The sequence below is a fragment of the Dendrobates tinctorius genome, unplaced genomic scaffold (genome assembly GCF_039654945.1).
Source record: "Dendrobates tinctorius isolate UK_male_01 unplaced genomic scaffold, ASM3965494v1 ptg000019l, whole genome shotgun sequence".
In the NCBI taxonomy this organism is placed as follows: Eukaryota; Metazoa; Chordata; class Amphibia; order Anura; family Dendrobatidae; genus Dendrobates; species Dendrobates tinctorius.
The window spans coordinates 61939078-61964138 of record NW_027361687.1 but is presented as its reverse complement, the minus strand read 5'-3'; the positions used below and the strand labels follow the sequence as shown (position 1 = coordinate 61964138).

The 25061-nt window shown below is 44.5% G+C and overlaps 1 protein-coding gene across 1 annotated transcript in view; it reads right to left on the bottom strand.

Annotated features, from left to right (window-relative positions):
- The window catches only part of KIRREL1 (kirre like nephrin family adhesion molecule 1), a 349133-nt gene that overhangs the window by 48763 nt on the left and 275309 nt on the right, over positions 1-25061 (bottom strand). Inside the window, exons 4-5 of the mRNA XM_073567114.1 lie at positions 9399-9559; positions 8267-8417 (exon numbers count right to left, since the gene is read on the bottom strand). Coding sequence (XP_073423215.1) covers positions 8267-8417; positions 9399-9559 — 312 coding nt within the window. The remainder of the gene's footprint in view (positions 1-8266; positions 8418-9398; positions 9560-25061) is intronic.

Here is a 25061-nt window from a genome sequence, read left to right as displayed (position 1 = left end):
GGTGCATGTCACTTTAGCTTTTTGTTTTGGAAGCATGAAATTTAATGGATATTGGGCTTGCAGGCACCAAACTTGGGCCTGTGGCAAGGTTTTTGGAAATGTGGTTAATACTTATTGTTTGGGTAATATTATCAATGGTTATAGCAGGTCGTATCTTAGGTGTATAACAAGTGTAGTATGTGCTTTTTGTGTATCTGTACATGTATGCAGTATTGTATGTATGTCGCTAGGTTGGTGCTTTTAAAAAAAATGTATATATTATAGTTAGGAAAGGGGGAAGGGGTACAGTCAGGTTGGGTGGGGGTTTCTTGCGGGAGGGAGGGGGGAAGTTTGGACCCTGGAATGGACCCTGAGCAATCAAGGGCCGAAGATCAGAAGGAGATGGCCTGGGAACTACACCAAGGACCATGGGAAATATATAAGGAAATGTAGATACGGGCCATAAACTTTCCTGGACCCTGAGGTGCTGTTTTTTTTTTCTGAGGCCATAAACTTTCATGGACCTAGGTGTGGAAAAGGCTACGAACTTGTGGACCTGTGGTGTGGGTGGTGGGAAAAAATAAATAAAAAAAAATAAAAAAAATAAAATTAAAAAAAAAAAAAAAAAAGGGAAAAAGGGGGGTGGTTTCTTGCTGTGTTGAGGGGAAGTAGTTGAGGGTCTGCCAAGATGGCTGTTTTTTCTGTTTAAGGCAGTGGGCCAGAAAAAGTGTTTACTTTCCTGTTTTAAATCCAGTATATAGGAATGAATGGGAGCATGAGTGAAGGTGTGAATGGGGTTGAATGTGAAGGAATGGATTTTTGTTTGTTTTCTTTGTTTTTTTTTTTGGTTCCTGCTGGGGGTCCCTCAGGCTGCAAAGCCTGGAGACACTGCACTATGTCCTTCAGAGATGGACTGTCGTAAGCTAGCATATTTGCACAAGTTTTTTTTTGTATGTCGGTGTGGTTTATTTTAGTTCATGTATCGTGGTTTTTGATTTCTGGAATGTTGTTTTTGTCTGTCTTATGTATTGTGTTTTTGATATTTTTATAATAAAAGAGATACAGGATGTAACTCAGGATCAGTAATGTAATGTATGTACACAGTGACTGCACCAGCAGAATAGTGAGTGCAGCTCTGGAGTATAATACAGGATGTAACTCAGGATCAGTAATGTAATGTATGTACACAGTGACTGCACCAGCAGAATAGTGAGTGCAGCTCTGGAGTATAATACAGGATGTAACTCAGGATCAGTACAGGATCAGTAATGTAATGTATGTACACAGTGACTGCACCATCAGCATAGTGAGTGCAGCCCCAGAGTATAATACAGGAAGTAGCTCAGGATCAGTACAGGATCAGTAATGTAATGTATGTACACAGTGACTGCACCATCAGCATAGTGAGTGCAGCCCCAGAGTATAATACAGGAAGTAACTCAGGATCAGTGCAGGATCAGTAATGAAATATGTGTAAACAGTGACTGCACCAGCAGAATAGTGAGTGCAGCTCTGGAGTGTAATACAGGATGTAACTCCGGATAAGCACAGGATCAGTAATGTAATGTATGTACACAGTGACTGCACCAGCAGAATAGCGAGTGCAGCTCTGGGGTATAATACAGGATGTAACTCAGGATCAGTACAGGATCAGTAATGTAATGTATGTACAGAGTGACTGCACCAGCAGAATAGTGAGTGCAGCTCTGGAGTATAACACAGGATGTAACTCAGTACAGGATCAGTAATGTAATGTATGTACACAGTGACTGCACCAGCAGAATAGTGAGTGCAGCTCCAGAGTATAATACAGGAAGTAAATCAGGATCAGTGCAGGATCTGTAATGAAATGTGTGTACACAGTGACTGCACCAGCAGAATAGTGAGTGCAGCTCTGGAGTATAATACAGGATGTAACTCAGGATCAGTACAGGATCAGTAATGTAATGTATGTACACAGTGACTACATCAGCAGAATAGTGAGTGCAGCTCTGGGGTATAATACAGGATGTAACTCGGAATCAGTACAGGATAAGTTATTTAATGTATGTATGTGAGCGGCAGTCAGGGCCATAGTCATGGACCGCAAAAGGTGTCTGCTTTAGCGCACCCTGGCCACCTGCACTACATATACAAAGTCTCACTGTCTCACTTGCGTGGTTCTCAAAGGCCTCCCTTAGACGCAGATACAGTATCTTTGATCTGGCATACAAAGGGACAGAGTCCAATTCCAACTTTAAACATAGAACTTGTTTTCAATCGCAGCACGTCCACATCAGTTACAGCATCAACACAGAGTTCTGCATAGTCCACATCCTTCACTTGCCCTGTGCTCTTCCCTATGTCATTCAGTTTGTACCCGGGTGGTACTATCTCGCCTGGTGCCTTAGCGTCCTCCCTGTTCAGCTTTACTATGTTCAGGAGTTCCCTTGTCCGTTTTGCCCCAGACATGAGGGCATCTGCCCATGTAGTAAGCTGCCACATCTTAGAGCGACCTGCGTGTCAGTCCTGCTGCACTTCTGGCCCAACGGCCTTAGACTGCTGGGCTTCCTACTTCCCAACTTTATGGAGTTAACTTACCTGTCCGGGCTCTGTAGCCCTACTAACTAGAAAAAGGGAAACCCTCTATCTTATCTGTGGTTGGCTCCTCCTATGTAAATTTTGTACACTATTGTACCGCATCTAGTGTCCACCCTGAGGTACTGCACATTCCCTATCTACACAACTTATATATATACATAGCAGCATCTGAAATATTATATAAAAAATTACATAAGCAGTACAATATCAACATAAGGAAAAGGAGTGGAGCATCACATAATCCCAGTACACCCCTTACACTCCCACCTCCTTTAAGATTGGTCATCCCTGACCAAGTAAAAAAATAAAACATTTTTATTATGTACATGAGAGTAACTCACGCAGGGAGGCAGGCGAGATAATCAAACACCGTTGCAAGGGAGTCCTTATACAGGCGTCTGGTTCACAGTCCCCCAGGTAATGCCTTCAGTCCAAAATGCTCCTGTCCCATCTACAAGACCCGTACACAGCAACCGTCCACAATATAAAACAGTCCAGACCCGCCATTTAGGTCCTCATTCCTTAGAGATGGTGTCTCCCCTCCTTTGCGCAAAGTACTGCCCTACTACCATGTGTGCGTTGTCTGTCCCTAAAGCACAGTCTGTTCCCACAGCCACACACAGTCCACTTGTCAGGAACACCACACTGCACTTGCTCACTGAGCCAGTGCTCGTGTCCTAAGTACAAAAACTGTGCACAAAGATACCTGCGGAGCGGGGCAGCAGTGGTGACGATGCATGCTCCAGGCTCACAGGACCTGAAGCACGTGACTGCTGGGGGCGTGGCCTAAGCTCCACAGAGCTAGGAGCTGCAGGGAAACTCCTAGAAAGGTAACTACTGGACAATGTTACCAAGGGGCATAGACAGAGACAGAAACCAGATCAAGCCGAGGTCAAAGCACGAGATCGCATGACAGTACCAAAGAGTTAGACAGAATGGATAGTCAGGAAGTAGCAATAGATCAGAAAACCAGAACGGGCAATAGACGGTACAATAGGGACAAACTGTAACGGAGAAATGATAGCCAAGCCAGGAGGTCAGAACCGGAAAAGACAATAGTACCAAAACGAGAGACGGAGTACAGAGTGAGGGAACAGACCGGGTCATACACGGGAAGCAAACAAGCAATGCAATACACAAGTACACCAGGGGGGTCAGACACACAGCCAGAATAACAGTAAAGCTGACAGAGAACCCTGGTAAAGAGTGAGTATAAATACCCCTCCCAGATGCAGAAAGAGGCCACGTACACTTAACCCTGTGAGTGCAGGGCAAGAACCCTGTTCAAACCATGACACCACTCCTCAGTCCAAGGGCAGAGTCCTGCTATCCAGCAGGAATGGCGCAACAGGCACAACAAAACTAAAAAGAAAAACAACATCACTCCTGGCCGTCCTGGCCTCATTGCACCCGACTCCGAGGTGCTCCAGGGCTCCTTTGCCCGCAGGGACGCAGAACAGTCCCGTTACAAACAAATTTTCCTAAGTTGCAACAAGCACAAGTTTTCCAGCAGCAAGTTTTCTACAGTTCAGTGACACATGTCCCGTGTCGGTTTGTCCTCCCTCGGACTCCTGGCCTTGGTTCGGGCCAACTTCGAGTCTGCAGCTGCAAGAGTCATGGACTGCCAAGGCAGCACGGAGGCACATCTGGATTGAGTAGTGGCCCGGGCACAGGGAGCTGACCTGGCTTGCTCCGGGGCTGCATACAGTTCCAGGTCATCCCCTTGGTACGAGGTGACAGCCACCGCGAAGTACCCCCCGCGGGCTGTCCTCTTTAATAAAGAGGACACAATCCCCTTCATCCAGGGGTTTGCAGTATTTTACGGAAGCGGCATTGACATAAACTTTGTCGATAGTGCCTAGCTTCCGTATGAAACCATATCCATGGTCAATGTCCGCGTGGACTAGCTGACCGTGGGTGCGACGCCCGGCCATAGCGTCCCCTCATGGTCGGCGCAGCTCTGCCCAGACCTCCTTCTCATGCTGTTTCTTTTGTTCAATGACTCCCGCAATCCAAGCAACCTACCCGGAGATGGAAACGGGTCCTCCGCCGCCTCATGAAATCGCGACAAGCCAAAAGACGAGTTGCCACTAGACCAGGGTCTGGTCTCCTGGGTTTGGTGAGAGGGGGACAGGCCGAGAAAGGCGGAATGGCTACGCAGGGGCTTGCTCCCTGGAATGGGAGGCCACAGGCCGGCCTTCTGGGGTGAGGGGTCAGGGCATGGACCAGCCTTCCGGAGTCAAGGGCCAAGGTGCACTCACCATCTCCGATTCCAACAGCCCGGCTGCACCCGTCTCGCAACTGCCGGATCCCTCTGCGGACACAGCTGTGTACTCCAGCTCCCGATGCTGAAGTTCCGGCTCGGCCTTCATTTCCGGCGCAGGCTCCTCCTAGGAAGTCGTTATTTCTGGTCCCCGATGAGGTGAAAGCACTGGCTCCGGGCGAAGAGGTTCCGGCTCCCGAGGATAGTGTGGAAGCACTGACTCCAGGCAAAGAGGTTCCGACTCCAGAGGATGGTGTTTCAGCTTCGATAGCCGCCGGCAGCTCTCCTCTGCAGGTACAGGGAATCGGTCCGTGCGGAATTCATTGGCGACTCTGGGTCGGGCCTTCTCCTCTTCTTGCCGCCATTTCCACTCTACGAGGCCTATACCCCTGCAATGATGGGTACAGGAATGGTCCATCACTGCTGGTGCCATATCTCGCAATGGCACCACACAGCTGCACACGAGATTTTCTTCTGTACTCCACCCATTCCAAGGTAGGGTAGCTTCCAGCCGCTCCACCCATTTCTCAGTATTTGGTGGTAGAGGGCGAGGTCTTTCCGTTCTCTGGCGCGCCCACTATGGGCGGACTGGGAGATGTCGCCTGACAGAATTTTGTGCCATACCTGGGTCAGAACGCCCACGAAGGATGAGATCACAGTAGTCATTCTCGTCTTCCACGCCATTCTCCGCTATCTTTAAAGCCGCCATCTTGGTCACAAATAAAGTGTCGGTCACATCCTAAGTTTCAGTCACGTCCAATACATTAGTCACTTCCAGGATATCAGCATCTTCATTCTTCACGGCATCCCTGCTTTGCAAGGCTGTGGGATCCTGCCGACTACGCCAAGTGTGAGCGGCAGCCAGGGCCGTAGTCATGGCCCGCAAAGGTGTCTGCATTAGCGTGCCCTGGCCACCCGCACCACATACACAAAGTCTCTGTTAGGCGTCGGATTCCTGCAGCTACACAACAGGAATCCAGAGCCTCACATGCTACTCTGCAGCAAGTCATTCCTGAGGCTGTTCCTCTGCCGCTCCACTGAGCATGCTCACGAGACGATCTCCCATTGGAGGTCGGGAGTCACGTGCTCAGGTACTTCTCCAGATCTGATTGGTCCATCTCAGAGATCTGGAAGGTCCCGGCAGCGCACGGCTATAAAAGGCCCGCATGGCCGCTCAGCCATGCGCTAGTATAGGCTCTTCTTGCTAGATGTGTGAAGGGTGATGGATGTATGATTCTGGTGACTGACTTATTAAGATTCCCCTCCCTCTGATATTATGCATGTGGATAGGGAACTATAGAAAGAGTCAGCTCCAGTCAATGGCAAGCCATAGGCCACTGTGCACACCACACCTCTACACTAGCGTCCGGTGGTGTCACGTCTCTCACGGCACTATCGCATAGCGGCTGTGTCTGCTGCCGCACTGCATTCAGCAGCACTTACCGGCGTCCGCAGTTGCGACACCGCACGCACGGTAGGTCTAGACGGACACCGCCCCTGTCCTGTGACGTGATACCGTGCGTGCAATTTCACTGAGACCTGTGAGTCTAACAGGCTCGGTGTTTGTGTTTATGTTACAGCGCCTCTGCGAGTTAACGGAGTCCGCTCTGCGCACATCGGGTGACGTTGAACCCGTGCGCATTATACCGCCATATAGCGCGTCTGCCATTGTCTAGCAGCGGTTTTAACACCTACTGCACGGTGGACCCCGAGTGGCGAACGCACTTTATTATTTATTTAGTGCGTTCCGCCGTTCCTAACAGTCTCACTGTCTCACTTGCCTGGTTCTCAGAGGTCTCCCTTAGACGCAGAGACACTTCTTCCTTTGATCTGGCATATAAAGAGACAGAGTCCAATTCCAACTTTAAACGTAGAACTTTACTTGTTTTCAATCGCAGCATGTCCACATCAGTTGCAGAATCAAACCAGAGTTCTGCACAGTCCACATCCTTCACTTCCCCTCTGCTCTTCCCTATGTCCTTCAGTTTGTACTCAGGTCATACCGTCTCGATCGGTACCGCAGCGTCCTCCCTGCTCAGCTTTACTACGTTCAGGAGTTCCTTTGACTGCTTCGCCCCAGAGATGAGGTCATCTGCCCATGTAGTAAGCTGCCACATCTTAGAACGACCTGCTTGTCAGTCCTGATGCACTTCTGGTCCAACGGCCTTGGATGGCTGGGCTTACCACTTCCCAGCGTTACGGAGTAACCGCCCTGTCCAGGCTCTGTAGCCCTACTAACTAGAAAAAGGAAAACCCTCTATCTTATCTGCGGTTGGCTCCTCCTATGTAAACTATGTACACTATTGTACCCTATCTAGTGTCCACCTTGAGTTACTGCACTTTGCCTATCTACACAACATATATATATATATATATATATATATATATATATATATATATATATATATATAGCAGCATCCTAAACATTATATACAGTATATAACTATATAAGCAGTACAATATCAACATGAGGAAAGGGAGTGGAGCATCACACGATCACCTCTTACATATACACAGTGACTGCACCATCAGAATAGTGAGTGCAGCTCTGGAGGATAATACAGGATACGTTATAAATGTACACAGTGGCAGTTGTCTAAGGTTGCTGGTGTTTGACTTCTTGATTAAACACATTCTGGGGGGATTACTCCTCCGGAAGGTCTATGTGCACATAGCATACGAGGTGAAGCAGCAGGTATCGGTGCTCGCCAGCTGCTGTCACAGACTGATAGGTGCAGATTGCTGCTCGGCCTTTCTATCTGCCAGCGATAAATAGCTGAGAATATCTTAAATCACCATCACAGAGATGTATTGTCTCTGCCCTCATCAGAATTCATTCTGCGTTGGATGTCGTGCATGGAAAAAAAGCCCAGGTTAGATAAATGCTATTAAGTAAATTGTCTTTTAAGTCGCACAGCTAAACATCTATGCAAATGCAGGGCTGCAGAGCCATCAGCGGGGAGAGGGGGATAGGATACATGTCAGGTCGTTAGGCGGATGACGAGGATTTTGCTGCATTATATATTCCAGTATGTATTTGTAATGGTTCATGGAGCTATGTGAATAGCTACTAACAGATAATCACCGTCTAGTGGATGGCTGGCGCTGTGACTAGATAAGGACTGATGGGATGTAATATAGCAATGGTCAGTTGTGTGATGGATAGGATAAGCAGAGACCGGCGGGGACCACCGTGGAGAATTAAAGAGAGAGGTATAGGGATTTTTTTCGACTTTACTCTCTTTAACTTCTAGATTCCAACTACATGACCACGACCTTCCTCCATGGTCCTTACTCTATCAGACCCTTTTAAATTTTGTAATTATCTAAATTCAGATCAGTAGATCCTTGGGCGACATCTACAAGGTTCCAGTGCAGCCATATTAAGGCTACCTGTAACCTTTGTAAAGTCGAGACGGTGACAATGTAAGAAGAATGACTTACGGTGAACGTCCAGTTTGACCGAGATCTCCTTCCCATTTGGAATGGCGTAATTGGAGGTCTTACACGTAAATACCCGGCCGATGTCTTGGTCTGTGGGAACGATGAGTAGGTAGCTCACCGTGGTCTCGCGTTTTCCATCCGACAACACCATCTGTGGTGAGAAATCAAGGCTAAAGGAATCGTCCTGTGTGTTTCATTACAACCCCCTCCTATCAGTGGCATGGTAGGCCCAGCATTTGAAATAAAGAACATCTGTACTAAAATTATACTAAAACTGCCTTTTTACGACTTGGCAAAATGAAATACGCATTACTGATACTTCACGACACAATAGAATGACTTCCTGAAACTCGTAGGCCAATTATGTTATGGCACATCCAAGAAAAAAATGGGAGAGTTTATCTCAGAGTTTTCATGCCTATTGCTACCTGCTGTCTCCTACCTCTTCTGTGAGACCTACCCTGTGTCAAGCTCTACTTTTGACAGTAGCAATTTATGAGAGATCACCCGTTTGACTCACCCTAAAAAAGGGACCATCACCTAAATGTTAGATGATGGAACTGAAGCCTATCTGTAGTTTAACAATAGATGATTTACTTTTATATCTGGGCTTTCTTGGGGCAGACTGACGCTAGTTTACAGTCAACAGTAGTTGGCTGGTGTTGACCTTTCCGATTCACTACAGTTGATCATGGTTCCAGGGCACTAGTAGATATTTTGTCTCTCTGCTCTAGAACACTGGTATTAAATACAGTTCCGATGAACATTCCCTTTACTGATGAGAAGGGCGTGATAGAACTTTCCTCCTCTCTTATATGAGACAAAAGCCAATGTGGCCAAGGTTTCGTGTCAGATAGAGAAGGTATTGTTATAAGGTTTAACAATGCTGCTCTGGTCACCTCAGATGTCTATCTTTGGAAGAACTGAAAACAGGTACTTCCACAAAGACGTTTTATGTCGGCTCAGCAGTACAGATCAAAATCTCTTGTGCTTTCCAAGGCCAGTGTGCCTGCCACAGGGCTGAATCAAACCGATAGGGCAGAATTTCATCAAAAAGAGAACAAAAGGCTCCGTCAGGGAAGACACAGGCTGTACAGGAAAGACTCATGCATGGCCCCGGGCTACCACTCACCGTGCTAGTGACAGCACCTTCTTGTGGATTCCCGTCTCTGAACCATTCAATAGTCGCGGCCGGTTTGGCATTTTCAGCCTTGCAGGTGAGGTTAGTTGGGGTCCCAGCTCTGAGAAGGATTTCGTTTGAGCCCTCATCTATAATAGGGTCTTCTGGAGGAACTACAGAATAGAGAATACATGTCAGTGTAAGAAATGACCTGCTCATTCCGAGTCTATCCTAACCACAAGTTTTAGCTCATCAGGAGACATTTCTCATGCTTCAAGGATTATCCCATGATTAAATATTAATATATTTTGTTAGATCAACCAACACATGACCACCGACACTGGACACTTAAGCATTCTGAGGAGGAATCAAAAGAGCAACAAGAAACATAATAGAATGTAGCAGCAATAGAGACAACACAAAAAAAAATTAATTTTTTATACATGGGGGCAGAATTATAGTAGTTATATTCTTGTACATAGGAGCAGCATTATAGTAGTTACATTCTTGTACATAGGGGCAGTATTATAGTAGTTATATTCTTGTACAAACGGGGCAGTATTATAGTAGTTATATTCTTGTACATAGGGTCAGTATTATAGTAGTTATGTTCTTGTACATACGGGGCAGTATTATAGTAGTTATATTCTTGTTCATAGGGGAAATATTATAGTAGTTATATCCTTGTACATAGAAAGCAATACTATATTAGTTATATTCTTGTACATGGGGGCAGTATTATAGCAGTTATATTCTTGTTCATAGGAGCAGTATTATAGTAGCTATATTCTTGTACATGGGGGCAGTATTATAGCAGTTGTATTCTTTTTCATAGGGGCAGTATTAAAGTAGTTATATTCTTGCACGTAGGGGCAGTATTATAGTAGTTATATTCTTGTTCATTGGGGGCAGTATTATAGTAGTTATATTCCAGTATTTAAAGGCAGTGTTATAGTAGTTATATTCTTGTACATAGAAGCAGTATTATAGTAGTTATAATCTTGTTACATAGGAGCAGTATTATAGTAGTTATAATCTTGTTACATAGGAGCAGTATTATAGTAGTTATATTCTTATTACATAGGAGCAGTATTATAGCAGTTATATTCTTGTTCATGGGGGACAGTATTATGGTAGTTATATTCTTGTACATGGGGCAGTATTAAAGTAGTTATATTCTTGTACGTAGTGGCATTATTATAGTAGTTATATTCTTGTACGTAGGGGCAGTATTATAGTAGTTATAGTCTTGTTCATTGGGGGCAGTATTATAGTAGTTATATTCCAGTATTTAAAGGCAGTGTTATAGTAGTTATATTCTTGTACATAGAAGCAGTATTATAGTAGTTATATAATTGTACATAGGAGCAGTAGTATAGTAATTATATTCTTGTACATAGGAGCAGTATTATAGTAGTTATATTCTTGTTACATAGGAGCAGTATTATAGTAGTTATATTCTTGTACATAGGAGCAGTATTATAGTAGTTATATTCTTGTACATAGGGGGCTGTATTATAGTAGTTAAATTCTTGTACATAGGGGCAGTATTATAGTAGTTATATACTTGTACATAGGGAGCAGTATTATGGTAGTTATATTCTTGCACATATGGGCAGTATTAGAGTAGTTTTATTCTTGTTCATAGGGGGGCAGTATTATGGTAGTTATATTCTTGCACGTAGGGGCAGTATTATAGTAGTTATATTCTTGTACATAGGGGCCAGTATTATAGTAGTTGTGATGGTGTGATGTTAAGTGGATGTCATTTTTTGTATATTCCTATTTTTAACAATTCCAGTTATTTTCATAGTGTTTTTCTTATTACATTGTAAGTCTACAGCCTCACTGTATCTGTCTCTTGATGACCCCCTGTAGTGCATTAATCCCTAAGACCTTTTGTTCTCCTCTGGGAGGCAACTTGTTTGACTACCCCTGGACAAGGAAGGGGGTGGGGGGAAGAACGGCAGCTGGACAAGTCAGTTCCGGTAGAGACAAGATGGTGAAAAGGCTGCATTTCAGAGAGAAGGACCCATTTTTATCCTCTGGTGCTAGAGTTGTGGAAACTCGTTTCCCTGGACATTTTATCCTGATACTGGACTGCATTCTTATTCTGGACTATCTTATCCTTTGTGTGGTGGACTGAATGTGGACCTTTTCATATTTTTGCCTGAATAAAGGTCTTGGAATTGTTCACGCTTCGCTTGCTCTGTTGATTGTGTGATACCAGAGAAGGACCCCGTGACAACTGGTGGCAGCAGTGGGATCAACAGAGCGTCACCCAATGGAGAACCACCCACAGAGTGAGTACAGAAATTGGACTGTATGCAGTTTACAGGAGAGAGCCAGAGACCTGGGCCTGAACTAGCAGGCACTGACTAAAGAGGCCTTAATCGATCTACTGGTGGGCGCTAGCCCGGCCACCTCCTCCCAGATGTCTAAAGGACGAGCACTGGAGACAGGGATTCCCATCCAGAAAAGCCAGTGGTTGGTGTGGTATGAAGAAGAGATGGCGGTTCTGGGACCCGGCGTCTCTCAGGAGTACAAGGAGGAGGCTGCCCGCCGGGCACAGCGGAGACAGGAAGCAATAGAGCTTGAATAAGGGAGTAACGCAATGTGGAGTGTAACCCCAACAATCCGGGAGCCTGTACGGATCACCCGGACAGAGTTTAAGCCATTTGATGAGGCTTCTGGAGATGTGGAGGGGTTCTTCAAAGACTTTGAGCAGCAGTGTGCTGTGATGGAGGTGCCCCACTCTAGCTGGATGCGTTTGTTAGTGGGGCTCCTGAACGGAAGCTTGGCGGAGGCTTACCGAACCATTGATGCACTGCGGAATCGGGATTATAACATTGTAAAGCGGACTATCCTGGATTACCATGCTATCACCCCAGACTCATATAGGGCCAAGTTCCGAGACCTCCCATGCACCACGGGGGGATTGCTTAGGATGTATGCACATAAGATGTCTGAGGCATGTCGGAGATGGCTGGAAGCAGAAAACGCCTTTACTGTGGAAGATGTTATACAGGCGTTCCTTATAGAAAAATTTCTTGCCAAGTGCCCTGCAGAGGTACGGGAATGGGTCCGGGAGCGCACGCCGTGTACCGTGGATAGAGCTGCAGCCCTGGCCGATGAAGCCCTTACTATCCGGCCGCAATGGAGGAGGCTTCTGGACAATGAACCACGGCCTGCTCCCGCGCCCCGTCCCCCTCCAATTATATCTGCCCTACCACCTAGTCGCAAGCCGATGACAATCACGCATCACAATCCTAGGCCCCAACAGTTCCGACCACGACCTGGGGGTATCACAGAGAGGAGGTGTTATGGGTGTGGGCAACCTGGACATTTGCAGTCTGTCTGTCCCTCCAAGATTCGGAGGGAGCCCCACACAGCCCCACCTCGTCCAGTGCATCTTGTATATTCCACCACACCTGAGGAAGAGCTACCACCACCCCCACCAGAGTGGACCACCGACCACGGCACCATAGATACCCCTCCTGGAGTGTACGGACTCCGGCCTCTGTACTTTAGCTACTCAGAGCAACGGCAACGCCACCTGCAGGATGTCTTTATTGATGGATACAAAGTGTCAGGATTTAGAGACACGGGGGCATTCTTGACTATCGTTGACCCCCGTGTGGTTCGACCCGAGGCAATTTACCAGGGTCCGGGAATTCCCATTGTCCTGGCGGGCGGTGCCCGCAAATATATACAGCGAGCTTCTGTGCGTTTGGATTATGGTTGTGGAGAAAAACTGTGTTGGATTGGAGTTATGGGAGGACTTCCTGCAGATATCCTCCTTGGGAACGACATTGGGGAGTTACAGTGCCAATTTGTGGGAGCAGTCACCTGACTACATGCCCTTCAAGCACTACGTCATCTGGACCCCACCGGGGAGCAACCACCACGAACCGCATCAGTCGGTAAGCAATACTTTCGCTGCTACTACATTGGGAGAGTCTTGGGACAGAGAGGAGTTTAGGAGAGAAATAGAGGGTGACACTACCTTAGCAGCCCTTAGGCGAAAGGCAGAAATTGGGCACATGGGAGATAATGGGGATGGCTTCACTCGAGAAAACGGACTGTATTATCGTGTAACAAAGGGCAGTGACCAGGGCAACCCTGACGCAACGACCAGGCAACTCATTGTCCCTCAGAAGTACAGGGCACAGCTACTTCAATTGGCCCATGATATCCCCTTGGCTGGGCATCAAGGGAGAAAAAGGACTGAAAAGAGACTCACCCAAAGTTTTTACTGGCCGGGCATCTCGCAGTCGGTAGCCCACTATTGCCGCACCTGTGATGTGTGCCAGCGAATGCGGCATCCAGGAGCTCGACATAAGGTACCCCTGCAATCCCTGCCCATAATTGAGAAACCATTTCAACGTGTAGCCGTCGACATCATAGGTCCTCTGGCCCACCCCAGCAGGTCGGGGAAAAAATATATCCTGACCGTGGTGGACTATGCCACTAGGTATCCTGAAGCTGTGGCCCTGTCCAGTATTACAGCAGTAAAGGTAGCCAAGGCCCTTGTTACCATCTTTACCCAGGTAGGGTTTCCTAGTGAAATATTGTCGGATCAAGGCACTCAGTTCATGTCAGATCTGGTCCAGTCCCTATGGCATACCTGTGGTGTTCGAGCCATTCGCACCACCCCATACCACCCGCAGACCAACGGACCATGTGAACGCTTTAATGGAACCCTAAAAAATATGCTGAGGGCTTTTGTTGACGTTGAAAAAGACTGGGAAAAGTACCTGCCACATCTCCTCTTCGCCTATCGGGAGGTTCCCCAAGAGTCCACAGGGTTCTCTCCCTTCGAACTACTGTTTAGCCGGAAGGTCCGTGGGCCTCTCACTCTTCTGAAAAAACATTTGGAGGGAGACATCTCAGATACCGGAATGCCCATCGTTTCCTATGTTCTAGAGCTCAGAGACCATCTCGCCCAGCTAGCTACCTTCGCTAAAGAACATCTGCGAACGGCCCAGTCCAGACAAAAAACCTGGTATGACCGTAATGCCAGGAACCGGGGATTTATGGAAGGACAGCAAGTGCTCATGATTACTGCTTCCCCTGCCAACAAGCTTCAAGCAGTGTGGGAAGGCCCTTATCAGGTTGTCAAGAAAATTAGTGACACTAACTATGTTATTGCCCTGGACTCTAGTGGTCGACGACAGAAAACCGTCCACATTAACATGCTGAAAGACTACCATGACCGATCTCTGCCTGTTCTAGCTGTCTGCCACCCCCCTAGTGATACCGCCGACGACGAGTATCTCCCAGATGTCCTCCAGGTTGCCCAAGCGGTAGGATCACTGGAACAAGTGCCCCTGGGCTCCCATTTATCGGATATACAAAAGGACAATATTGTCGCCGTACTAAGGCCGAGGGCTGCTGCTTTCTCCTCAAAGCCGGGGAAGACTACTCTCACCAGTCACCATGTGGAAACCCCTGGACAACGCCCCATCCAGCAGGCTGCCTACCGGGTTCCAGAGGCTGTTCAAGGCATGATAAAGAACGAACTGGAGGAGATGAAACAACTGGGAGTTATTCAGCCATCTCACAGTTCTTGGGCCTCTCCTGTCGTCCTGGTCCCCAAGAAGGATGGTACAACACGATTCTGCGTTGATTACAGACGACTAAATGATGCCACCAAGAGTGATGCTTATCCCATGCCCAGGATTGATGATCTATTGGATCGTCTGGCCAGTGCCCAATTTGTGACCACATTAGACTTGAGCAAGGGGTACTGGCAGATACCCCTAACGGAGGACGCTCGGGAGCACTCAGCATTCATTACTCCATTTGGGCTTTATGAGTTCCTGGGAATGCCCTTTGGGATGAAAACTGCCCCCCCTACTTTCCAGAGACTGGTGGATCGACTGTTACAACAATGTCAGGACTTTGCCTGTGCTTACTTAGACGACATCGCCATTTTTAGCACAACCTGGGAGGAACATCTTAAACACTTGGGCATAGTGCTGGACTCTATCCTTACTGCAGGACTGACCAATCGCCCTGATAAGTGCCAAATAGGGATGGCTGAGGTGCAGTACCTCGGGCATAGAGTAGGGGGTGGGACACTAAGGCCTGAGCCTGCCAAGGTGGAAGCCATTAGCAACTGGTGTAGACCCCAGACTAAAAAGCAGGTACTTGCGTTTTTAGGAACTGCTGGTTACTATCGCAAATTTGTTTCTAATTTCAGCACCTTGGCCAAGCCCCTAACCAACCTGACCCGCAAGAACATGCCTAGGAATGTGACGTGGACGACGGCATGCGAGGATGCCTTTTCAGCGTTAAAGACTGCCCTCGTCACTGCTCCTGTCTTGGCTGCCCCGGATTATAAACGTAGGTTCCTTGTGCAGACAGATGCATCCACCTTTGGCATTGGGGCAGTACTTAGCCAAGTGAACGCCGCCGGAGAAGAACATCCTGTTGCTTTTGCCAGTCGGAAACTACTGGATCGGGAAGTTGCCTATGCCACTATTGAAAAGGAGTGCCTTGCCATCGTACGGGCGCTAAAAAAATTGCAGCCCTACTTGTATGGCAGAGACTTTACAATTGTTACAGACCACAACCCCCTCACATGGCTGAATCGCGTATCAGGGGACAATGGAAGATTGCTGCGGTGGAGCTTGTCCTTACAACCCTACAGCTTCTCCATCCAATACAAGCGGGGAAGCCAACACCAGAACGCCGATGGACTGTCTCGACAAGAAGAACCATAGGCTCCCCAGGCCGACCTACCCATGCCACTGTACAAGGAACTATAAATAACTGAGCAATGTGGACTAAAGTGAGCAGGCCAGAGGTCTGTGTAGACCTCATGGCGTGCTCACTTATTATGGGGAGGGGGGGTTGTGATGGTGTGATATGTTATGTGGATGTCATTTTTGTATATTCCTATTTTTAACAATTCCAGTTATTTTCATAGTGTTTTTCTTATTACCCATTGTAAGTCTACAGCCTCACTGTATCTGTCTCTTCATGACCCCCTGTAGTGCATTAATCCCTAAGGCCTTTTGTTCTCCTCTGGGAGGCAACTTGTTTGACTACCCCTGGACAAGGAAGGGGGTGGGGGGAAGAACGGCAGCTTGACAAGTCAGTTCCGGTAGAGACAAGATGGTGAAAAGGCTGCATTTCAGAGAGAAGGACCCATTATTATCCTCTGGTGCTAGAGTTTTGAAAACTCGTTTCCCTGGACATTTTATCCTGATACTGGACTGCATTCATATTCTGGACTATCTTATCCTTTGTGTGGTGGAATGAATATGGACCTTTTCGTATTTTTGCCTGAATAAAGGTCTTGGAATTGTTCACTCTTCGCTTGCTCTGTTGATTGTGTGATACCAGAGAAGGACAAGTTATATTGTTGTTCATAGCGGCAGTATTATAGTAGTTATATTCTTGTACATAGGAACAGTATTATATTAGTTATATTCTTGTACATGGGGAAGGTATTATAACAGTTATATTCTTGTCCATAGGGGCAGTATTATAGTAGTTATATTCTTGTACATGGGGGGCGGTATTATAGCAGTTATATTCTTGTTCATGGGGGGCAGCATTATAGTAGTTATATTCTTGTACATAGGAGCAGTATTACAGTAGTTATATTCCTGTACATAGGAACAGTATTATATTAGTTATATTCTTATTCATAGGGGCAGTATTATAATAGTTATATTTTTGTACATGGGGGGCAGTATTATAGCAGTTATATTCTTGTTCATGGGGGCAGTATTATGGTAGTTATATTCTTGTACATAGGAACAGTATTATATTAGTTATATTCTTGTACATGGGGAAGGTATTATAGCAGTTACATTCTTGTCCATAGGGGCAGTATTATAGTAGCTATATTCTTGTACATAGGGGGCAGTATTATAGCAGTTATATTCTTGTTCATGGGGGGCAGCATTATAGTAGTTATATTCTTGCACATAAGAGCAGTATTATAGTAGTTATATTCTTGCACATAGGGGTGCAGTATTATAGCAGTTATATTCTTGTTCATGGGGGGTAGCATTATAGTAGTTATATTCTTGTTACATAGGAGCAGTATTATAGTAGTTATATTCTTGTACATAGGAGCAGTATTATAGTAGTTATATTCTTGTACATAGGAGCAGTATTATATTAGTTATATTCTTGTACATGGGGGCAGTATTATAGCAGTTATATTCTTGTTCATAGGGGCAGTATTATAGTAGCTATATTCTTGTACATAGGGGGCAGTATTATACTAGGTATATTTCTGTACATAGGGGGGCAGTATTATAGCTGTTATATTCTTGTTCATGGGGGGCAGTATTATGGTAGTTATATTCTTGTACATGGGGCAGTATTAAAGTAGTTATATTCTTGTATGTAGGGGCAGTATTATAGTAGTTATATTCCAGTATTTAAAGGCAGTGTTATAGTAGTTACATTCTTGTACAAAGAAGCAGTATTATAGTAGTTATATTATTGTACATAGGAGCAGTAGTATAGTAGTTATATTCTTGTACTTAGGAGCAGTATTATAGTAGTTATATTCTTGTACATAGGGGCAGTATTATAGTAGTTATATTCTTGTACATAGGGAGCAGTATTATAGTAGTTATATTCTTGGTCATAGGAGGCAGTATTATAGTAGTTATATTCTTGTTCATAGCGGCAGTATTTTGGTAATTATATTCTTCTATATAGGGGCAGTACTAAAGTAGTTATATTCTTGTACATGGGGGGCAGTATTATAGCAGTTATATTCTTGTTCATGGGGGGCAGCATTATAGTAGTTATATTCTTGTACATAAGAGCAGTATTTTAGTAGTTATATTCTTGCACATAGGGGTGCAGTATTATAGCAGTTATATTGTTGTTCATGGGGGGCAGTATTATAGTAGTTATATTATTGTACATAGGAGCAGTAGTATAGTAGTTATATTCTTGTACTTAGGAGCAGTATTATAGTAGTTATATTATTGTACATAGGGGCAGTATTATAGTAGTTATATTCTTGTACATAGGGAGCAGTATTATAGTAGTTACATTCTTGTTCATAGCGGCAGTATTTTGGTAATTATATTCTTCTATATAGGGGCAGTACTAAAGTAGTTATATTCTTGTACAGGGGGGCAGTATTATAGTACGTATATTCTTGTACATAGGAAGAGTATTAGAGTAATTTTATTCTTGCTCATAGGGGGCAGTATTATGGTAGTTATATTCTTGTACATATGGGCAGTATTAGAGTAGTTTTATTCTTGTTCATAAGGGGCAGTATTATGGTAGCTATATTCTTGCACATAGGGGCAGTATTATAGTAGTTATATTCTTGTACATAGGGGCCAGTATTATAGTAGTTATATTCTTGTACATATGGGCCAGTATTATAGTAGTTATATTCTTGTACATAGGGGACAGTATTATAGTAGTTATATTCTTGTACATAGGGGGCAGTATTATAGTAGTTATATTCTTGTACATAGGAGCAGTATAATAGTAGTTATATTCTTGTACATAGGGGACAGTATTATAGTAGTTATATTCTTATACATAGGGGGCAGTATTATAGTAGTTATATTCTTGTCCATAGGGGCAGTATTATAGTAGTTATATTCTTGTACATGGGGGGCGGTATTATAGCAGTTATATTCTTGTTCATGGGGGGCAGCATTATAGTAGTTATATTCTTGTACATAGGAGCAGTATTACAGTAGTTATATTCCTGTACATAGGAACAGTATTATATTAGTTATATTCTTATTCATAGGGGCAGTATTATAATAGTTATATTTTTGTACATGGGGGGCAGTATTATAGCAGTTATATTCTTGTTCATGGGGGCAGTATTATGGTAGTTATATTCTTGTACATAGGAACAGTATTATATTAGTTATATTCTTGTACATGGGGAAGGTATTATAGCAGTTACATTCTTGTCCATAGGGGCAGTATTATAGTAGCTATATTCTTGTACATAGGGGGCAGTATTATAGCAGTTATATTCTTGTTCATGGGGGGCAGCATTATAGTAGTTATATTCTTGCACATAAGAGCAGTATTATAGTAGTTATATTCTTGCACATAGGGGTGCAGTATTATAGCAGTTATATTCTTGTTCATGGGGGGTAGCATTATAGTAGTTATATTCTTGTTACATAGGAGCAGTATTATAGTAGTTATATTCTTGTACATAGGAGCAGTATTATAGTAGTTATATTCTTGTACATAGGAGCAGTATTATATTAGTTATATTCTTGTACATGGGGGCAGTATTATAGCAGTTATATTCTTGTTCATAGGGGCAGTATTATAGTAGCTATATTCTTGTACATAGGGGGCAGTATTATACTAGGTATATTTCTGTACATAGGGGGGCAGTATTATAGCTGTTATATTCTTGTTCATGGGGGGCAGTATTATGGTAGTTATATTCTTGTACATGGGGCAGTATTAAAGTAGTTATATTCTTGTATGTAGGGGCAGTATTATAGTAGTTATATTCCAGTATTTAAAGGCAGTGTTATAGTAGTTACATTCTTGTACAAAGAAGCAGTATTATAGTAGTTATATTATTGTACATAGGAGCAGTAGTATAGTAGTTATATTCTTGTACTTAGGAGCAGTATTATAGTAGTTATATTCTTGTACATAGGGGCAGTATTATAGTAGTTATATTCTTGTACATAGGGAGCAGTATTATAGTAGTTATATTCTTGGTCATAGGAGGCAGTATTATAGTAGTTATATTCTTGTTCATAGCGGCAGTATTTTGGTAATTATATTCTTCTATATAGGGGCAGTACTAAAGTAGTTATATTCTTGTACATGGGGGGCAGTATTATAGCAGTTATATTCTTGTTCATGGGGGGCAGCATTATAGTAGTTATATTCTTGTACATAAGAGCAGTATTTTAGTAGTTATATTCTTGCACATAGGGGTGCAGTATTATAGCAGTTATATTGTTGTTCATGGGGGGCAGTATTATAGTAGTTATATTATTGTACATAGGAGCAGTAGTATAGTAGTTATATTCTTGTACTTAGGAGCAGTATTATAGTAGTTATATTATTGTACATAGGGGCAGTATTATAGTAGTTATATTCTTGTACATAGGGAGCAGTATTATAGTAGTTACATTCTTGTTCATAGCGGCAGTATTTTGGTAATTATATTCTTCTATATAGGGGCAGTACTAAAGTAGTTATATTCTTGTACAGGGGGGCAGTATTATAGTACGTATATTCTTGTACATAGGAAGAGTATTAGAGTAATTTTATTCTTGCTCATAGGGGGCAGTATTATGGTAGTTATATTCTTGTACATATGGGCAGTATTAGAGTAGTTTTATTCTTGTTCATAAGGGGCAGTATTATGGTAGCTATATTCTTGCACATAGGGGCAGTATTATAGTAGTTATATTCTTGTACATAGGGGCCAGTATTATAGTAGTTATATTCTTGTACATATGGGCCAGTATTATAGTAGTTATATTCTTGTACATAGGGGACAGTATTATAGTAGTTATATTCTTGTACATAGGGGGCAGTATTATAGTAGTTATATTCTTGTACATAGGAGCAGTATAATAGTAGTTATATTCTTGTACATAGGGGACAGTATTATAGTAGTTATATTCTTATACATAGGGGGCAGTATTATAGTAGTTATATTCTTATACATAGGGGGCAGTATTATAGTAGTTATATTCTTGTACATAGGAGCAGTATTATGGTAGTTATATTCTTACACATAGGGGCAGCATTATAGTAGTTATATTCTTGTACATAGGGGGCAGTATTATAGTAGTTATATTCTTGTACATAGGCGCAGTATTATAGTAGTTATATTCTTGTACTTAGGAGCAGTATTATAGTAATGAAATATAGGCGGGCACCACAGAATGTAACAAACAATATTGATGCTGGGTGCAACTCTGTACCAAGAGAACGGAAAATCAAAAGTGGAAAAGAAGTACAGAAAAACGTGCACTCACAGCATGAATCAGTATCAATAAAGGCTTTTATTAGACATAAATATACCAAACAGGCAAATGTGCACAATAAAACATCACTAAAAACAAGTGAAAAGACATGCCGACTAGTGGATACATAGTCATGATGAAATGCAAAAAAGATAATAGGTGAACTCACAAAAAAATTAGCAATGTATCAAAGCTGAAAAAAACTGACAGCTAGTAATAAAGGAGTGCTCCCTATTGGACTAAATAGGGTTAATCCATAATACCCAGATAATAGGCACACTCACAAAAAATAGCAATGTATCAAAGCTGAAAAATACTGACAGCTAATAATAAAGCAATGCTCCCCATTCAAGTATATAGGGTTAATCCATGATGCCCGAGTTTAAGGCTGTGTGCCCACGTAGCGATTTTTAAGCGTTTTTGCCGCGATTTTCGGCGCGAAAACGCTGCGAAAACGTTTGAAAATCGTGTACAGAACGCCCCCCATGCATTCCTTTGGCATTCCGCACATGCTGTGCTAATGCTGCGGAATCGCATCGCGGAAAAAATCGCAGCATGCTCATTCTTTTGTGCGGAATCGCAAATAATTGCCGCGATTCCGCACCCATAGGAATGCATTAGAACCGCTTACTTCCCGCATGTGGCTATGCCCACCATGCGGGAAGTTAAGCGTCTCATGTGCGGTTGGTACCCACGGTGTGGAGGAGAGGAGACTGTCTTCCAGGCCCTGGGTACCATACCCCTGTAAAAAAAAGAATAAAATATAAAAAATGGGGGTATATTTACCTTTCGCCAAAATAACTGCGACCAACCGCTTCCGGTAACCATCAATGAGTTTCTTACAATGCTCTGCTGGAATTTTAGACCATTCTTCTTTGGCAAACTGCTCCAGGTCCCTGATATTTGAAGGGTGCCTTCTCCAAACTGCCATTTTTAGATCTCTCCACAGGTGTTCTATGGGATTCAGGTCTGGACTCATTGCTGGTCACCTTAGAAGTCTCCAGTGCTTTCTCTCAAACCATTTTCTAGTGCTTTTTGAAGTGTGTTTTGGGTCATTGTCCTGATGGAAGACCCATGACCTCTGAGGGAGACCCAGCTTTCTCACACTGGGCCCTACATTATGCTGCAAAATTTGTTGGTAGTCTTCAGACTTCATAATGCCATGCACACGGTCAAGCAGTCCAGTGCCAGAGGCAGCAAAGCAACCCCAAAACATCAGGGAACCTCCGCCATGTTTGACTGTAGGGAACGTGTTTTTTTCTTTGAATGCCTCTTTTTTTCTCCTGTAAACTCTATGTTGATGGCTTTGCCCAAAAAGCTCTACTTTTGTCTCATCTGACTAGAGAACATTCTTCCAAAATGTTTTAGGCTTTTTCAGGTAAGTTTTGGCAAACTCCAGCCTGGCTTTTTTATGTCTCGGGGTAAGAAGTGGGGTCTTCCTGGGTCTCCTTGTGACGAACAGCCCACCGCCGTTCGTCCACTTACGGGCGACACTAACGGGAGTCCCGCTGCCACCAAAACGCGACGGACAGCGGACCCTGTGTCACCACTATGTCACAGTCCCACCACTGACACGGGTGTATCAGCGGACGGAGGGGCGTGACACAATGCCGGCACACGGCTATCACAGGCGCAGTGGGGCTTATCTTAGTTATCCCAACACTGGCACCATGTGACCAAAAATATCCAGCAAGCTAATCTCGCTCTACAATTTGCCGCAGGGGGAGTTTAATTTGGATGCCCCACCACTGCTATCAATCTTCCACGTACTGCGGGGATTTATGTATATCCCACTTTCTCAGTTCCACTTTGGAACTCGCAGCTCTCCGGCGCCCCCCTTACCCTCAGGTCAGTCAGGGAACTGCACCTAGGATAATTAGTCGCCGGACGGGCTGCCTGTTGTGAACCGGCAATTAGGCTTCTGCAGTAAGGGAATTATCAATGCTGTGGCTGAAGCCCCTTATTCAGCAATATAAGACCCTTCTGTACTGCCAGCAAGCCGTAATAGCCGTACACAACGCGCTGCCACCAGTCACGGTTACTTAATTCACAGTGTTAAATTAAGAGGGTCCGTGGCAAACCCTTTGAATTAGTAGCGATTATCTATCAAAGGCGTATAGTTCGAGTCTTAGAGCATGGAGACAGATCTAAATAATTATTTCATTTATTTTCCGAAAGAGGACAGTGATTACAGATAAAAGTTGCTATAAAATTGAGACATAAAATATGTACAGTACAGGTATAAAATAAAAGTGGAGAAAACAAAGAGATTACACTCACAGTTCCATATTGTTCCTTAGGCAGACCATGCGGCTAAGGTGGGTGGAGGCGGAGCTGCACTTCTCCGCTCATCTGGATCTTTCTAGCACGACGACTTGAGCTGTTCTGAGCTGGTTCTGCCAGGGAATGCCTTATAGACTTTCCTATGTGACATCACAGAGAGGTGCATTCTGGGTTGATCCCACCTCTCTTATCCAAGTTATGTTTTGGCTACAAAACTTAGATTAGCTATAACTTTATGGGAGAAGCTGGTATGGACTCATCAGTGGTATCGTGTTTCCCAGCGTAATGAGCCCATCAAGAAAACATCAAACATCTATGCGATATGACCGTCCATTTGGGCACAAATCATATCTCAGGTTCTGGACATCCGAGAGTTTTGCAACAGGCACCACAGCGAAGCTGGGTCTGCTCGGATCGCAGAAATATGATTTTTATATTTCTGCTGGGTATGGTTTTCGCGGGACAATCCCTTATTGTTTTATTCAAACTCCTGGTTTCAAACAAAGAGTTTAGTTCCCGCACTTTTTTTCTCTTTCAGCTGAGAGAAGCCAAATGGTGTGAGGAAGATGGTCTAGCTAATTAACATTCCTGCTCTTCCAGAGGAAGTGGCAGGGTTGATAAAACCTGGGGGGAAAGAATTCCTACTACTGACAGTTTACAATGTCCTAGGATGGAGGATTTGTTAGCACATTGCAACAGAAAACATATCTTCGGGCATTGTACATCACACCTCCCCCCTTAAGAGGGCGCTAAGGAGGCATTACCTCTCGGTAATCTGCCATGCGCACCTCAGCGGGTTCGCCCCGGCGGGACAACCCATCGGCATTGCCGTTTTCACTGCCCTTCCTGTGTTTTACAGTAAAATCGTACTGTTGAAGGGCAAGGCTCCAGCGGAGCAATCTTCCATTGGTTCCGGACACTGTGTGCAACCAGCTCAGAGGGTTGTGGTCGGTTACCACCGTGAAGGCGCGCCCGTACAGGTAGGGCTGCAAACGTTGCAGTGCCCACACCATGGCCAGACACTCCTTCTCGATGGTCGAGTATGCCACTTCCCTCGGCAGAAGTTTCCGGCTCAGGTACAACACGGGGTGCTCTTGGTTCCCCGAGTCGACCTGGCTAAGCACAGCACCGAGGCCAAACTCGCTGGCGTCGGTCTGTACCAGAAACGGGCGACTGCTGTCGACTGCTCTCAACACTGGAGAGTTGCACAGGGCTGCTTTCAAAGCTTGGAAAGCCGCCTCACAGTCATCTGTCCAGTTGACTGTTTGGGGTAGCCTCTGCTTGGTGAGGTCAGTCAAGGGTTTGGCAAGTGCGCTATAGTCCTGTACGAACCGCCTATAGTACCCTGCAGTGCCCAAGAAGGACTTCACCTGTTTCTTGGTCCTGGGGGTGGGCCAGGACACGATTGCGTCCACTTTTT